General features: G+C 37.2%; 2 protein-coding genes across 2 annotated transcripts; one reads left to right on the forward strand and one right to left on the reverse strand.

Moving 5' to 3' along the window:
• Positions 1 to 7,979: 7,979 nt before the first annotated feature.
• On the forward strand, positions 7,980 to 8,678 carry LOC113279178. Its single transcript, XM_026527883.1, has one exon. The coding sequence runs from the start codon at positions 7,980 to 7,982 to the stop codon at positions 8,676 to 8,678; it is 699 nt and encodes a 232-aa protein (XP_026383668.1).
• Positions 8,679 to 8,802: 124 nt separating this feature from the next.
• Positions 8,803 to 9,705, reverse strand: LOC113277521 (serotonin N-acetyltransferase 2, chloroplastic-like). The gene has a single exon (XM_026526595.1). The coding sequence runs from the start codon at positions 9,570 to 9,572 to the stop codon at positions 8,988 to 8,990; it is 585 nt and encodes a 194-aa protein (XP_026382380.1). The 5' UTR covers positions 9,573 to 9,705; the 3' UTR covers positions 8,803 to 8,987.
• Between the last annotated feature and the right edge of the window lie 8,838 nt (positions 9,706 to 18,543).

The raw sequence follows: 18,543 nt of genomic DNA on the forward strand, positions 1-18,543 counted from the left end.
ACAGGAATCTATTAATCATCTTTTCCAACATTGCTCGGAAACAAAGAAGGTTTGGCATTATTTCCTGGACAGTTTTGGAGCAAACTGGGTCTTTGCAGAAGATGTTAAAACTAATTTGTGGGAGTGGTCCAACAAAAAGAGCACAAACATCGTCAAAACGATATGGGGGTTGCTCCCCTTTGCCATCCGGTAGACTATATGGGGGGAACATAACGACATGCTCTATAGAAATGCAAGAAGAAATGCAGATCAGTTAATAAATTCAATCAAATGCACTTTGTTCAATTGGTCCGTGCATACAAAGCTTTTTAATGATTACTCTTTAAGCCTTTAATTTGTAATTGGGATGCAATTGTGAGCGGAAATTAGCTCCCTTTTGTTGTCTTTTTGTATCCCTTAACCTCTCATCTTTTCGTTGAGAGTTAATTTTTATTTGAGTTTGCCATTTTCTTGTCAGAAAAAAAAAAGAAAAGAAAATAGTTTTAGGTAAGGGGAAACATTCCCTTGGCAGTATTCGAGCAAATGTTTCCACGTGATGTTTAAATAATCTATCGACCGATAGTATGTCTTAATTAAAATTCCGAAAAAATTACTTACAACTCTTCTGGACAGAGCTCTGCCCCGTCATCATGACATCACCCTTCCAATTTCCTAATTTTTCGTTTCTCAGATTGATGTTCTTATGATTCAACCAAACAATCTCAGAAACATCTACGTTATAATTATCGACTTACTAAACTACCTCTTTCAAATCTTCATCAGACTCTACTGGTATTCAATATCATTCAACACTAAGAAAAGTACCCAAAGGAGAAACATTAAAAGTAGTATTCAAAGCAACAAAGATAGTTTCAGATATAATATCATCCTGCCAAATCTTCTTACAGACCAAAATATCAATATCCATAACTAACATCAGAACCTGCAACTTCCCACTGCAATTACTACTGAGGTCACTTTACAAGAACCTTCTTCCACCATCATCATAAACACTACCAACAACATTATAAACAAGAAACAAGAAACTAAACAACATTCTGTAACATCCGACCGAAAAGAGAGAAGAACTAAGAACAAGAGTACTACCATCAACAGGAAAATTAAGAAGACCAGGAGCAAGCATCGAGAAAGCCACTTTGAAAAAAACTTGTTGATCATTTCCAAACTTTTTTCAAAGTCTGACAACTTGGCTGCTTTCGACGCTCCAGAAGAGAACCTTACCATTCCTCCTCATCGTAACTCCAGTCTTCATCCTCCGCATAGCATTCACTGTAACTGCTGCCTGATGAAGATGGAGAATTATCACCATCTCCAGAAGCTGAATTATCCTCATCACTTTCATCTTATTCTTCATCATTACTGGAGGCATCAGGAAGATGATCATCGGAGTCACTGGAATCTTCCACTTGAGCAGTTCGGGGATGTATCAAAACAATATTTTCCTTTTCAACCTTAGGTTCTCCTTCCTGCATGGTTCTGGCAAATATCTTTGGATTGACTCTCTCAAACTCAAATCGTCTTCGCAATTGCCAATCTTGATACTTCTCCATCCTTAGCCTGTCCTCAGCAGCATCAGATCCTTCTTCACTGGTGTTTAACTCTTCCAAGTGATACTCGTACCCTGCTGCAAAATCTGCTTCAGAATCACTCTCAGTTGCACTACCATATTTTGGACCCTTTTGATGTCTTTCTGACCTCTCCTCCGTCTTTCGATATGACCTCTCATAATATTTGGAGAACCAAGCAACATACAATGATTCAATCTCTTCATCTTCCCTCTTCTTCTTTTCATCCTCCTCTCTCTGACGATCAACAATCTCACTCACACGTCTATTTATCTGCCCCTGAACCTCATCCCTCAATCTCTGTAAATCTTCCATCCCCAAGGAAAATGCATGATGTTTTGCTTGATTGTATTGATCGGAGTTGGCAGGAATCGCCGGAGCTGAGGCACTGGAACTTGCCATTCTTTACTAAAATCTCTCTTAACCTTCCCTTTCTTGTAAATTTGTTAATGGTGATGTTAATCTCTCCCAAAACCCCCCTTTTAAAAGCACAATTTTATTCATTAACTGTCATTTATGACGCTTAGTTAACCGTCATGTCGCTTTGTTCTCCACGCACATTCAAAGCCATGCGTACCCCCTTCACCATAATGACCATCATTACCCTATCAAGACCTATTTTCAACACCTAATCTTCATTATTACCATTACTCTTCTCGGAACTGCTATTAAGGGAGGCTTTGGTAGGTCACCAAACTTTAAAATTTCTTTTTGGGGTCTAATTGAAATTTTATGTTTTATGCAGACTAGAAGAATGCAATATCAGTTGTGAGGCACCATTGCGGTCTGGGACATGTCTGGCAGATGCGTTACTAGCTCAAATACTAAGCCAAAATACTCAATAGACCTTCTACAACCATCCCAACACCATCCACCCCAACATAAACTTTCCCTCCACTTTTCTACCATTATTACATTTGTCTGTTTGCATCATTATACAAACGTCAGCCCAAGAAAGGACAAACCTGATAAATATCCAACAACCTCAAACTACGTCATGCATCCCTAACAATGTATTATTGGATCTGTCCATATGTGGTCTTCTTTCCACAATACTCACGTGAATACTTAAATTCGAATAATGCCCATAAAGGAAGGATATGAAAGTGACATTCCATATGTTAACTCTCTTCCCCAAAGCAAGTCTTGCAGTACAACAACAACTACATTACATCAAATTTCTCCTGAAAATTTTTCAGTCCATAGTCAACAATTTTCTCATTCCTTTTTTAAGGTTCAAATTCATATACAAACAAACCCCATGTCTCTCCTTCATTCATATTGTCTGTAACCAATATCAAAAAAGTACCAACAAGAGATTCTTTTCTCTACAACTGTATTTTATATTAGTTACTTGAAAAACTGATCTCCATCAATCCATATTCATATATATCCAATTCTCTTACATGATGGAATTCCCACACTCTTCAGAGAACACTCAGAAATTGAACCAAGAGATTCAAACCCTTTCTACTCAAATGACTGAGAAATTAACCCTACCATCTTCACTTGCCAAACCAGTTTTCATCGACAAAAAAGTTGTTCTAGCTGAAGCTGATAGCAATTGGAAATGGTGTATGGCGGGATATGTTTGTTGTGAAACTTTGATCCCAACCTCCTCAATCAGGTTTTATATCTGCAATAACCGGCCCTTAGCTCAACAACCAACTATAACTACCTTCAACGGTCAGCGAAACAAAGTTCTTATCTGTTACTTATCCAAAGAGGACTTTAACAGAATCAATTCTCAAAAACCTTGGTTTGCCTGTGGTTATCTAATGGTGTTAAAAGTGGTACTTGTTGAAGGATGGCATGCAAACCATCAACTCATGTTTGGCGAAGAAATCATGTGGTTCATCTTATGCAACATCCCAAATGAACGCACAGAATTTGAGGATCTACAAAAACTCACTCTTAGTATGGGGGAACTAATTGAAGCTCAAAATCCTTTTGGTAAACATCCTCTTAAGAAGAACGTCAAAGTGTGCATTAGAATCCCAGTACAGAAAGCCCTATCAACAGGCATTCCTCTCTTCACAAGTGGTAGAAGTGAACCTTTCTTGATTGAATGTAGACACATCATAGTTCCAAGATATTTTTGTACTTCCTGTCGCATCCTTGATCATAAAGACCAAAACTGCCCTGCTTGGAAATTAAAGAAGAAAAAGATCAAAGAACTTGATGCTTCTTGCAGTAAGTATACTCTCCCGGCTGTTTCAAAGCTAATGATGCCTTCTACAATCAAGCAAGTAGACTTTTCCTTTGCTGCCATCACTGATACTATTATGCAACAATCTGAGATAATTCCAGACACACAAATTGATTCAACAACGATTGAAGTGTGCAACAAAGTAAAAGCAGAAGCGATTGATCAAAGAATGGAAAATACTATTCAAAAGAGCTTATCAAACACTTTTCAGATGGATCCCTTTATAAACAGATTCACTACCATGAAGATCTTTGATGTTGGTCATGTTCAGAAACATTTGACCCAGTTGGAGAATGGCCTGCTAATTGTTCTCAAGCAAGTTACCACTCAAAATGTCACTGTGGCTGCCTCCATTTCTGGTTCCGAGTCAACCCCTAGTGGTCCGATTTATGCTACAAACTCATCAAGAAGATTCAAAACTGATGCTATCCCAAATACCAGTCCAATCATCACTAGACGAACAATTAACTCAGCTGAATAAGACGCTCTAGCAAATCTCAAAAGGAAAATTAATCCCACGACTGATTTAAGAAAACGTACCAGAGCTAATTCTAGTGTGGCTAGTATAGTGGTTATCCCTGAAGAACAAATCTCTACTGAGCCTGAATATGCTCAACCGTGTCCTCCAGTTACCAAATTGGGGGATTTATCAGCCATTGATCTCTCTACATGTTCCCTCAACACCCAACCAGTCTTTAACTATTTTGGGAGCTACAATATACCTGCTGACAATTCCCCAAGCAACAATGGTGTCCGCAATAATTCTCTTCTCAATGCTGCTAGTTCTAGTCTCGATTCCTCCCAATTTTCTTCTCAAAGTGGTGACGATACCAGTGCCTCTCTTGGTGTTGGATCTGACTCTACCACTCAGGTAAACCATCCTCATCCAACCCCTTTAATTGATACTACTCATAATGCCATAAATCATTTCCCTGTCAATAATATCAATCTGATTGCTTGGAATCTTCGAGGTTTTGGTAAAAAATCTGCTAATAAGGAGCTTAGCTTACTATGTAAGAATGTCAACCCTGACATCATTTTCCTCTCTGAGACCAAAATGAACAAAGACATGGCAGCTAAAAAGTTAAGAAATGTGGGATTTCCTTGTACTTTTAACATCCCTTGTGTCGGTAGAAGTGGTGGTCTTGCTCTTGCTTGGAAGAAGGAAGTTCACCTCAACATCGTTTCATCCAGTATGAGGGGCATATATGTTACTTCTACAGATATCATTCATTCTAAGACCTGTCATATTCATTTTATGTATGGTGAACCCAATAGTAGTCTAAGACAAGCCTTTTGGGAACAACAATGTCAACATACTAATGCCCCTTTAGATGAACTTGTCTTCTTTATAGGAGATTTTAATGCTCTTCTAGGAACTGAAGATAAAAATGGTGGTCTAGAAGTTGATGATCATGATTTTGAAAATCTTAGAAATTTTTGTTCTGTTTTCAATCTGCATGATCCTGGTTTTTCTGGACCCAGGTTTACTTGGTCCAATATGCAACAAGGTCCTGATTTAATCTTTGAAAGATTAGATAGATGTCTTATTAACCAAACTGCTGAGGATCTTTTTCCTAAACTTTGTATCAACAACCTCCCTAGGGACTCTTCTGATCATTGCCCAATGCATATAGGATTTAATTATGAGGATATTTGTATGCCTATACCTTTTCATTTTATGGCCATGTGGATAGAGGATCCTACTTGTAGAGACATTATTGCTAACTCTTGGTCTATTAATGTGGTAGGTTCCCCTGCTTACAAGCTTAAAGCTAAACTTTTAAGTACTAAGAAAGGCCTTAGAGACTGGAATAAGTCTTCTTTTGGTAATATCCAAACTAACATATCTGCTATTAGGAAAGAATTAGCTGATCTTCAACTTTCTAATCCTACTGATACTAGTAATACTTCTAGACTAAAAGCTAGGATGGAGTATCTGTATAATTTGGAGGAATTATATTGGAAGCACAAATCTAGAGAAGTCTGGCTCTTGGAAGGTGACAGAAATTCACCATATTTTCATAGAGTAACTCTCTTAGAAGAAAAAGAAATGTCATTAGCCGGATAAAGAACTCATTGAATACTATTCTAACTGATAGACATAATATTGGAGACTCTTTCATAGATTATTTTAAAAATCTCTATTCCTCCCATCCTCAACAATTTCAAGATGAAATTCTGGCTGATCTTCCTGTCAAATTTTCTGAGGAGGACAACACATCCTTAAATATGCCTCTAACTCCAAAGGAAATTAAGAATGATGTCTTCCAAATGGGGGAAAAAAAGGCTCCTGGCCCTGATGGCTTTACAGGTCTTTTTTATCAAAAGCATTAGGATATTGTGGGAGATGTTGTCATTGATATGACACAAACCTGCTTCAGAACAGGTAACATTGCAAACGTCTTTAATCATACCAATATAGCTCTCGTACCCAAAGTCCCTCTTGCTGAATTGGTTACTCAATATAGGCCAATAGGTCTTTGTAATTTTATTTACAAAATTCTTTCAAAAACCTTGACTAATAGACTAAAACCTTTCATGAACAACATAATTTCTCAAAATCAAAGTGTTTTTATTCCTAAGAGGAGCATTTCTGATAATATCTTACTAGCTAATGAGGCCATATATGTTGTCAATCATAATGATAAAGTTGAGGGCATAGCTGCCATTAAACTTGATATGTCTAAAGCTTATGAAAATCTTGAATGAGACTTTCTTGAAAAAGTTTTAACTAAAATGGGTTTGTCTAACCACTGGGTTAAACTAATAAATCAGTGTGTTTCTACTGTGTCTTATTCTGTCCTTCTTAATGGTAGTCCTACTGGCTTTTTCCAACCTGAAAAAGGGCTAAGACAGGGAGACCCACTTTCTCCTTATCTTTACATCATTTGTTCTTAAGCCCTATCTTCTTACATTGATAGCCTCTAGAAGAATGGGATTTTAGAAGGCATTAAAGTTTGTAAAGAGGCCCCTGAAATGACTCACCTTTTGTTTGCTGATGATTCTCTCTTGTTTTCTAAAGCTACTTCAAAAAACTTTCAAGTCATAAAAGACTATCTTCAAAAGTATTGTCTAGCCTCTGGGCAAGAAATCAATTTTGAAAAATGTGGTATTTTGTTTAGCAGGAAGATCCCTGAACACAGGAAAGCTCTTTTGGCTAATATTCTAGATATCCAAAGTAGGGATTTAGGAGAAAAATATCTTGACACTCCCACTGTTTTCCAAGCTTCTAAAATCCAGACCCATGTGGCTATCCTCCAAGCCATCGATGCTAGGATTTCTATCTGGCTTCATAAGCTCTTATCTCAAGCTGCTAGAACTACTCTAATCAAGTACATTGGCCAAGCTATTCCTCTTTTTCAAATGTGAGCTTTTCTTATTCCTAAACATCTCTGTAAACAAATGGATTCTCACCTCTGCAAATTCTGGTGGGGTGAAACTTTAGATCCCAAGGATAGAAAGCTGCACCTCCTATGGTGGGATATTTTATGCTCCCCCAAAGCTGAAGGAGGATTGGGGTTCAGAAAGGCTGAATTAAACAACCTAGCAATGCTTGCTAGGAATGCCTGGAGAATCTTAGAAAATCCTAATTGTTTACTTGCCAATATTCTTAAGGCTAAATACTTTCCTAGAACTGATTTCTTGAATTTCAAGTGTACTGCCAAGTGCTCTTGGACTTGGAAGTGTCTGCATGCCATAAAGGAACTTATAAAACCTTTCATTTCCTGGATTTTTGGGGATGGTCAATTCATTGACCCATGGTGTGACAAATGGATTCCTTCTCCGGGTTCTGCCAACCCTCTTGTTCCTCCTGATCCTAGTATCAAAGTTGCTTATTTTATTGATTCCCAAACTAGAAGTTGGGATGTGTCTAGACTTAACACCCATTTTGATAATGCTCCTGTCCATAAGATTATCACCATTCCCTTAAGCCAGCTTTGCGCTCTTGATAGGAGAGCTTGGGATCTTTCAAAGAATGACAAATTTTCCTTTAACTATGCCTACTTGGGGCTCAGAGGCCTTAGGTCTTCCCCTTGTAAAAACCTTTGAAAGTGTATTTGGAAAGTAAGAGTACCTTACAGAATTCAGGTCTTTTTATAGAGAGCAGCTAGAAATGCTTTGCCCTCTAGAACTATTCTTCACACTAGAATGCCTATGCATAGTGTGATTTCCCTAGGTGTTTTGATCCTCAAGAAACTATTATGCATGCTTTGGTCACTTGTCCCTTTGCTAGTAGAGTCTGGTTCATCTCTGATTTCAACATACACACTCAATTTTTTCAGAACAATTCTTTTATTGACTGGCTTCTTTTCTGGTTAATTGACCCTCGATCTAAACTCTCTGAGGATGATCAATGTCTCTTTGTGGCTATCTTATGGTCTCTTTGGACCAGTAGAAACAATTTCATCTTCCAGAACATTAAGGAAAACTTCACTGCTGTCCTAGCCAGAGCTAGAGCTATGCTCCTCACTAGAAAAAACAGAAATCCTAGTATTTGTGATAAATGGACGCCCCCCTCTTTTGGTTGGATTAAATGTGATATTGATGGTGCATTTGATGATATCTCTGGAGCAAATGGTGCAGGGTATGTGATGCGAGACTTCTCAAGAAAAGCAACCTTTTGTGCTTCCTTAGTCTTTGATGTTCGTTCCGCTGAAGAAGCTGAAGCAAGTGCCATCTGGGCAGTCCTGAAGAAAGCCGTGGAACAACACTTAACTCACCTCATCATAGAAAGTGACGCGAAATCTCTCATCGATCAATTTTCAGCTGGGAATTTTGATGGGGACTCGCGAACGGATGCTATCTTTAAAGACATTCTATTTTTTTCTTCCAAGTTATCTGCTTGTATCTTTAGTTTCCATCCTCGTTATTGTAATTCTGTAGCTCATGAGCTTGATTAGTGGGCAAAACAAACAATTCTACCATGTACTGGTCTACACCCCCTGTTTGGATCCTTCCAACAGTTGAGGAGGACCATTAGCCTTCTTGAAGGCCTTTGCTTATTAAAAAAAAAAATCCGAAAAATTGTTGCATCCATTTTGCAGTTGCTTTTTGGGTAATCACTGCAATCAAATTATGATTTGCATTACACATGATGCACTATACAGAGTCACAGACATCAACAATTATCTCATAATTTACAAATTATGTGTCACAAAACCAAAGAAAATGAAGAACAAAATATTTCTTTTTCATTCACAAGTATACTACTATCTCTTCTTCTGTCTCCTTGAATAAACCATACCTCTAATCCCATCAGGATCAGCAGTAAACCCTAACGGTTTATAAAATCCTAACACCCTAGGCTCTGAATACAAAGCAATATTACTAATCCCTTTCTGTAACAACTCCTCAAGTAATCTTTCCATTACAGCTTTTCCTAATCCAATCCCTTGATAAGAAGGATCAACAACAACATCCCATATTATAGCATTAAATACACCATCTCCTGTTGCTCTTGCAAATGCAACGGGCTTTCTGTATCTCGTATCTTCAATCCATAACAGTGAATCTGTATGTTCTAATGCTATTCGAATCTTGTTTGTATCTCGTTTTGGAAATCCAACTGCAACAAACACTGTGTTTAGTTGATCAAGATCGAGTTCTTCGAATGTACGATGTAGATTGAATCCTCGAGACTCAAGTGCTTGATCTGAGATTGAGAAATTGTTCTCGTTGGTTAGAGTTTGAGCTGAAATTCTAGTGTTTCTTTTGATAAAATTTTGGGATTTGAATGCTGTCTTTGATGAGGGGAAACGGGTGGATGTGAAAGTGGTGATACTGTGAAGAAGCATTTTGCGATCGAGGGTGATGAATTTTAGAGAAAATTGGTCGAAAAGTTTGATGTTTCTTGATTTTTCAGTTTTAAACTGAGAATTGAAGTTTTTTTTGGAGGTTTATCCTTTTAGGATTGGGTCATTTGTGGCTGAGAATGGGAGTCGGAATTGTGGGCAGTGCACCTCGCTCGTGCACGTTCCAGACTCCAGTGCTAGTTATCCCTGAGCGGAATATCAGTAGGAGCAAAAGCAAACTAACCACAAGAAGATAAATGGTTAGAAAAATTATTATGTCCGCATGTCGCCATATATACATTAGGCTTAGTCCTATGGGTTAGATATCTAGCTGCTAGATTGACCATCCACGTCAACATGGGTAACCTCCTAAGTCCTATGGGATGGTTAATCTAGCAGCTAGAGCAGCGGGACCACCATATAATGTCGAACCGTTTGGCGCTCAGTGCTGAACGGTTCAGTGCTTTAAATCTCAGCCGTTAGATCAGAAAATTTTCTCCCAGTGCTGAATGGTTCAGCGTTTAGACTACTTTTTGAGCGCTGAACGGTTCAACATTTCAATCTCGCTGATAGTTGAACTGCGAGCAGTTGTTAGGAGAGAGAACTATCAACTAGCAGTGTAAAAAATTTTCCCACACTTTTTTCCTGATTTGCAACACTTTTTGGCCAATCTAGCAGTTCAATCTAGCTCAGAGGGGTTAGCCTCAGGTAGGAGCAAGTAGCCGTCTACTGATTTTCATTTGTTGGCATTTTGGTGCGAAATTGCTATCAAGTGGATCCGCTCTACGGTACTGTGGTTGTACACGGATTTTTTCAATCTTTGGTTAGAAAACATTTAAAGGTGCTTGGATTGTGGAGTCATGGACTCACGGTGTCGAAAGTGAACACTGAATATGCCATTAAAAAGAACGGAAAATGGGTTATTTGTCCAAATATTTTTAAATCACGGTTCAAATGGACGAGTAAAAAATAGTTTGGGTGAAATGGCCAAAAAAAATAATAAGGATGAATCTGGTTTTATCATAGCTTAAATTTAAAAGGATGAAACTGGATACGTCCTGTGTAAATTAAAAATAAGAAAAAATATTTGAAAATGGGCACGATGAAACCGGTTACATCCTGCCTATTTTTACGTTTTTGTCCATTTAAACAGTATCAAAATCTAACTGTCTATTTCACCCAGGAATTGTTGATTTTGGTCTTTTTAACCAATTTTATGTAAAAAGAAAAGAATATACTGATGGGAATTGGTCTAAGGGAAATTTTGATTTTGATGCCCATAAAATGGTATATCTTTGCGTTTGGTTCCTAACTTTGTCCAATTTTGAGTTTGGTGCCCAGTCAACCGATTGACTTTGTTTGACGGTATTGACCATCACTTTACCATTAAACTGTGAAATGACCAATGAAAATAAGACTCACCAGCTTTGTAAGTGTATCAGTTAAAATTATAATTGCATTTGCGTAATTATTATCGATTTATTAAAGTTATTATCGTTGGTCATTTCACAATTTTAACCGTAAAGTGGTTGGTCAACATGGTCAAACAAAGTCAATCGGTTGACTGGGCACCAAACTCAAAATTGGACAAAGTTAGGCACCAAACACAAAAATATACAATTTTATGGGCACTAAAGTCAAAATATACCTTGGTTTTAAATGACATTGATTAGTTTAGGTTTCCTTCAATTGGAAATATGGTATTCATTTTATGTCTAAAGAAACTATATATGTTATATATATGCACAAGTATTTACGCATAGTGGGTCTTGTAGTTGAAGCAATTTTTTTTCATGATAAAATAGAGATTACATGGACTTCAAAAACATCAAGATCAAAGATCGAAATACAACTAAAAGGTACTAACAAAGAGTAATCCGTGAAGAGAAGTAACGAACTACCAACAAGAGTACCACGCAATCTGAAGATTGAAAGAATGATTTTAGGATTATAATCCAACCATTTTGATAAGGTTTTTTCTTCTTGAAAAAGAGATCTACTTATAAAAATATGAGAGTAATATGCCCAAAGTCTTGAATCTTTTTTTTATAAGAAAATAGAACAAACCACTACTTATACTTTAAATAGTATAGGCAGGATAGTACAAAATCCAGTTATACCAGGGTTAATGAAGAACTCCTGAATAAAAAAGGATACGTTTTCGTCATCCCATCTGGAATTGATGATGCTCCGATTACACATTTTAGAAATACTAGCTGCTAAGAAGTTGTTTGGTCTGGTGACCATATTAAAAGATACATCTTTAAAATTAAAAAGTTTAAACTTCTGGGTCTCAAAATGGTTGCTATTTTTGAATCGTTCCTCTCTATCTTTTGCATAAATTTCAACCAACAACTTTAATATCGGTTCAAAGTCGCTTTGAAATTCGATGTGATGTCCTGAAAGCTCCATTGCCCACTGAAATGCTGCTTCGGCTCCTTCTTGTTCTAACAGTTCTCTAGAGTTCCAGCCTGGAGAATTTCCTTCGGCTTCTTTGTAGTTGCCGGTATCATCAACCAGAGTTAAGCCAATAGCTGAGTCACAAATTTCAGATAACATGGACATAGCAATACTAATTCGATATCTAAAGTGTCCTGGTAAGTGCCAGCAGCTTAGGGGAGTGATTTTGAGGTCAAGGTCATTCAGAGGATTATAATACGGGGTTTGGTTGATGTTATAATTAGCATTATGTATATAATTAGAAGAGTTCAGATATTTTACAAAGGTGTTAGCAGTTTGCCAACTATTTTGATCTTTCTTTTTAAAAACTTTGTCACAACGAGCCTTCCAAATGTGCCAGTTTATGGTGCTACAAAATTCTGCCCAACCTATGTAACTGCTGTCTCTTTCTTTATCTCATAACCAGCTATTTATCCAATCATGACAAGTAGTGGTTCCGTTTTTAACATAGTCCATATGAAAATTTAGATGGTTCCACACTTGCGAAGCAAAATGACACTCTAAGAACAGATGTGGGAGGGTTTCATTATGATTGTTGCGCAGTTGGCAGATAGTATTTATGTTTGGGATTTTAGCCACTACTCGCATACTGTTAGGTAGGATTGAATTTGATATTTTCCACGTGAACAATTTTATAGAAGGAGAAGCTTTCAGGTTCCAAATTTTTCCCCAGTCAGTAACATTTGGTTCGCTATTGTTAAGTTTGTTATACAAAGATTTTACAGAAAATTTATTGTCTTGGGTTAAAGTCCAAATAACATTATCTTCACTGTTGTTTTGTTGGAATTTGGATCTATTTTATTATGTTAACAGTTTGGTTGTCAAAGCATCTGTTAATTTTTGCAATATCACAGACTTTATCATGAGTCATCAGATCACTAACATAATTTAGGTTTGTGGTATCTATATTGGGTTTAGCTATTGGAGGTTTAACATTTGGTATCCAGTAATCCTTTGTTAGAGTATTTTTCGTGCGGTAAATAAGAGTTCGTTGCTCGGACTTGTAAAGATTTAAAAATAAAGATATATACAGAAAATATGTCACAAGATCAAGAGGAACCAGGACTCAGGATTCCAATATGTTTCATATTCAAGTGGCTCAGAAAATAATCCTAGGCAATTATAGCTCAAAATAAAACAAATATTAAATCTATCTTTGCCAAATTAGAGTCCATAAAATATTGCTTGTATATTATAAGCATGGCACATCAAGAATCCCTAGGATTAAGCATGTTCCATCAAACAAAATCACAAGTAATTAATTGAAATCATAAATCAATTAAAATCGGTGCAAAAAGTGAATTAAGAATTATTTAAATAACCACATGGCTGAAAAACAGCTTCCTCCATCATCCCAGTATTGGGGTTTAGCTACTCATAATAATCATGTTCTCAAAATACATACTTGATGCTCAAAATATGATTAAAATAGTGAAAAATATAAAACAGTGAACTACAACCCTCTATAAGCGTCCAGAGAAGAACGATACCAGGAAACTGCAGTAAAGTAACGACACTCCGCTGCTGCTTTTGACGCTGCGGAAAATAAGACTGCTCTGTGCAGTCTGTTCTTCGTGTTCTTCAAGGTCCTCCAATGGCAGCATCAGCAGGTGGGAATTGCTGTTAATCCTTCTTCTTCGCTCCTCTGCGTCCCAAACCTTCCCCAAACTCTTGATAGACTTTTCTCTCACTTCCCACCAGCCTTTATATACACAACAGGGTCCAAATAACTCGATTAAATATGAGTTTATCTCCCTTTTTCCTTTCCCTCAAGTCTCGGTCTTCTCTTCAACTACAGGTCACGAATATATGCTATTTTTCCTCTTCCTTACGCGCTGAGTTACTCTTAACTTTCCATATTGATGTGTACGAATATTAGGAGAATATTGACTGCACTTTCACACGTAACTTCCTTGATTATTTTCTCCAGAAAAGCCGATAATAACTCAACGTCCTGTTTACTTCCAAATTTGATACCGTCCAGCAACCTCACCAGGCCTGTTTAGTTAATTATATCCCATTCGTAACAAATCCAGCAATTGAATCTACTTCTAATTCGTCCATAAAATCGAACCCTAATATCAGTTCCGCTACAAAGTCCTTTCCCGCCAAAATCTTGAGTTTGAAATGTGAAGAAGAGATGCCCCCTATCCAGCTCCGGTGTCCCTTTAGCAGCTTCCTGGAAATGGGTCACCCCTTATTAATTAGGTTACCCCTTATCCAAAATCGAGGGTCCGTATAGTGAGTTTTCTGGGACATTTTCCGCACTTTTTCGGGGTTCCTCCGAGGTATTTCTGAGGTTCTTCCGGTACTCTATCAACGGAGGTCCAAACGCCGCATTTTCAGCCAATTTCGCCGCAAAACCTTATTCTTCTAAAAACACCTACAAATAAATAAAATAACCAAATAAGTATAGAATCGAGCACTAACACTATATACAATTGAGATATAATAGACACATAAATGCGTCTATCAAATACCCCCAAACTTATTATTTGCTAATCCCGAGCAAATCAAAACTACAAAAAAAAATCCTAACTCACTGTCGCAGGCATCGTCGATTGCATTTAGCGTATGCAATAAGCCTTTAAACCCCTAGGTGTCCCTAGTGGCCGAGTTATAGTCTCGGGAGGGCTTACTAGAGATATACCCACAAAACCTTAGTACTCCAGACCCTAGCTATCTACAACGAACCTTGGAAGGCACTAAAGAATCACCTTGGTTGGCATACTTATTGACTACGGGAAGAAGTACCCTGATGCGAAATTCCAATTGCTGTACACGAGTTTGCTCTCAAGTATACTAAAATTCATATAAAGTGACAGAGCTCTACTCAGATAGTTGCACTATGGACATCATATTCGGAGTCAAAACTAATCACATGGATAGATCAAGAAGATGGATATAGAAAAACATAGATGGTTTTGATGTTTACTAAGTGAACGGCGTTTCCCATATCTGTCTGAAGGCCTCCGCCAAAATGAACCTATCCTAATGGATTGAGATACTAGTCTGACTAATATCAACACACTGGCATATACAAGGGTACCAGTGGTCGATAACCTAACTCTAGGTCAACACAACTGGCATATACAAGGGTACCAGTGGTCGACTTTATTGAATTTATTCCTTTTGGTCAAATGGTCTGGTCTCATTTTTTTTTTTTTCATAATAATTTTTTTTTTTCAACTTTTTGGTAACTACCTTTTTTTTTCATCTCTTTTTTTTTCTCTTTTTCTGTTTCAACTTTTTTTTTTCTCAAGGTATCTCAATCACTCTAATTCACCCTAGCATTGGTAACAACTTGAATCGTGAGACCCACCAAATCACTTAGAAACATATTTAAAAAGAAAAATAAAAACAGAAGTGAAAAGGACTCAACGAGATATGGTGAAACTATCATGTTATTTCTAACACCTGAGATCTGTGCTTTTATGAATAGACTCTTCTAGATGTTTTCACCTAATAAGATTGGTTCCTCAACTCCTACAACCAACATGCTTCCATCCACTTAGATTAGTTAGTGCATTCCTCAATAGGCATAAATTTCTAATCTCTGGAGTTTATTTATTCATACTGCAACTAAAAAGTTTCTCCCATACCCCCAAACTTAAATCTAACATTGTCCTCAATGTTCTAAAGATGAAACTAAAAGCATGAACAAGGAGAAACTGTTACCATTTGAAGCGAAAGAGTTAAGGAAAGATATTACCGTGTTGCATGAGATTGGGTTACCTCCCAAGAAGTTCTAAGTTTAAAGTCTTCAGCCAGACTTAGGAAAGGATTAGTCAACTCGAACCATAAAGTAACAGTCGAAATAACTGTGGGTCTTTAAAACCAAAAAGAGCTGACAAAAGGAAACTGCAGTGAACCAAGAAAATGTACAAGACTAGCATTCCCTTACCTAGTTTATGGATAACTATCGCTAATTGCGGTTCAGGTTCAGGTTATATGAAGGGGTCTAAATAGACTATTTTCCTCGGATGCATTTCCTCATAGGTAGGATCCAAATTATTAGGTCCTAGAGTCTGGAAAAACTCAGATAAGAACCTGGAATCACAAAATAACCTAAATAATTTAGGATCCTCTAAGTCAATTAGGTATGACTTACAAAGTTGACCACAGTGAGAGTAGTGGTCATTCTTCGGAAAATGTGTCGATTCTATTAACCTAAAGTACTTAGGTTTAGTCTCAGAACTTAATATTCGACTCATTTGAAACGTTCCCACAGTTGGAAGAAAACTATTTGGTGGGAAAACAAAGTCAATCTGGGTATCATAGTCTGGGTTAACCACTTCAACCAGAGGATGGGTTTCTAACAACTGAGCTTCTCTCTGGACATCATTGGGTTCAGGTAAAAGTGTACGAAGATAATCTTGTAAGATGGTTGAGGCACAAATTTCAAGTCCTACACGAGGGAACTTTCTAAGAGTTAAAGAACCCGGAGACTGATAATCACCCCAAACTTAGAGTTTTCAGTGTCTCTAGTTAGACTAGTCACAATCTCCCTAATTTCTAGGTCATCAGATTCTTGAAAATGGGAAATTGATTCTTCTAAGTCAGGTTCATCCTCATTAATCTCTACGAGTTCATCTAAGACTATTGTTTCTAAATCGTACGACTCTAAAACAGTATTCTCAGGATAAAACTGTTCCTCAAAACCATCATCGATTACAGTTTCTAAATCGTTCGACTCGAAAACAGGAGTCTCAAGATAAACCGGTTCCTCTAAACCTCTATCGGCATCGTAATCAACATGAAAAACTACATCGTCTAAAACGGTGGAATCCCTAATCAAATCCTCATCCTTTTGAATAGGTGAATAATCATAATAATTATTTGGATTTGAACTAGAAATAATATAATCATTATAAAGCTCAATTGGATTACTAGCTTCCTGATCACTATTCCTACATATTTCATGTTCTTCATCAATACTATCCTCAAAATAATCATCATTATAACATGAAAAAGATCGAACCTCATCAAAACAAGTAGTGCTACCAATTCTAACCTTGTTATCTTGATTATGTAAATAACTATCTTCATTCTTAAGGGTATTATTGGATACACTATATTGGCAATTCAAGTAATTTCGAGCAATTCTTTCGTTCGTCTCAGCTATCCGCTTGAGGTGGTCTTCTAAAGAAGGTTCACTCATTATTGTAGTTCTTTCGTCTATAATTATACTATTCATATCAGCTAACTTACGCGTCGACTCAGCTAACTTACGTGTTGACTCTAGTAAAGAGGAATTATCAGAAGGATCATAAAAAGGACTACTTTTCAATAGTTTGATTGTATCCTCTAGAGACGAAGAATTAGTACTATAATCTTCTTGCTCGTAAGACTGATGCATGTGTGGATAGTAATTGGGCTCACCATGGTATGAACCATAACCTTGAAAAGGTTGGCGTTCCCAACTACTATTCCCACCATGGTCATAAAACTGATGATGTCCATATTCAAATTCAGGTCGATACTCATTGTATTGGCTTCTATCATACCAGTTCGACATTCTTAATTGCAAGGGAATTCTACACAATCACAAACAAGGCTAACTCGACCAAAACAAACCTAAATTTCTAGCAAACAAAAAGCATGATGGCTCCACTTAGATTGTCACTAGACCAGCTTCTAATCCTTCGAAAAGGAATTCGTTACAATCTGAGCAAATTCTCTGGAATCAGTACGAGTCAAAGTGAGTTGAATAGAGGCGAGGGAAGCTCAGTGGATCTTTGATACCCAAGGCCTCACCGATATTCAAGGCGGCGCAGTCACGCATTCAACTCACAGAAACCATCCTGAACTTCGAAGTATGCTCAAAAGAGTAACCAATATTTTTCGAATGACTGTCCTATTAAGCTCGTTACCCTATAGGTCTCGTTCTATTCAAAATTTTAGGCTTAGGTTCGCGTTTGGTTTCGTTTTCCTAAGGCGGGCAAGAAGGAAACAGTGATGAAATCCGAGTCCTTATCTTGATTTGGCCAGGCCTTTCCCTTTACTAGGAATTTAAAAACAGTCCAAATTCGTCCTCAATCAATGAATCACCTTAAGGAATACAGTAACTCGCTTACAGGAGATTCGCGAGTGTTTCGATGGACTTACCTCCCATACCAGACGGGGGATGAACCGTTGAAGTCGACTCGGGCCACGACTCCTATGTCATGTACGAACCCGAGGGGCCGAGACGATATCGTAATCGTCGTCCTTCCCTGCAAACAGTTTGTATTTAAGGATACCCTTCCGTAGGGTTTAAAATTAAAATAAATTGTCCAAAGTCCAGAGTAAAGTCCAAAAATTACAAAAATTATGGAAAAATAAAGCCTATTTACAAATTCTAAAATAAATAAATAAAAGCTATATACAAAAAAAATAATAATAAAAAAAAATAAATCCTAAAAAAATTATGTCTTTTTTTTTTCTCTTTTAGCTTTAAGCTTTTTTGTTCCCAAGTCCTTAGTATTCCACTTCGAACCTGTAAATCAAAGACACAAAAAGAAACGTAAAAAGG

Source organism: Papaver somniferum, chromosome 5, assembly GCF_003573695.1.
Source record: "Papaver somniferum cultivar HN1 chromosome 5, ASM357369v1, whole genome shotgun sequence".
Classification (NCBI taxonomy): domain Eukaryota; kingdom Viridiplantae; phylum Streptophyta; class Magnoliopsida; order Ranunculales; family Papaveraceae; genus Papaver; species Papaver somniferum.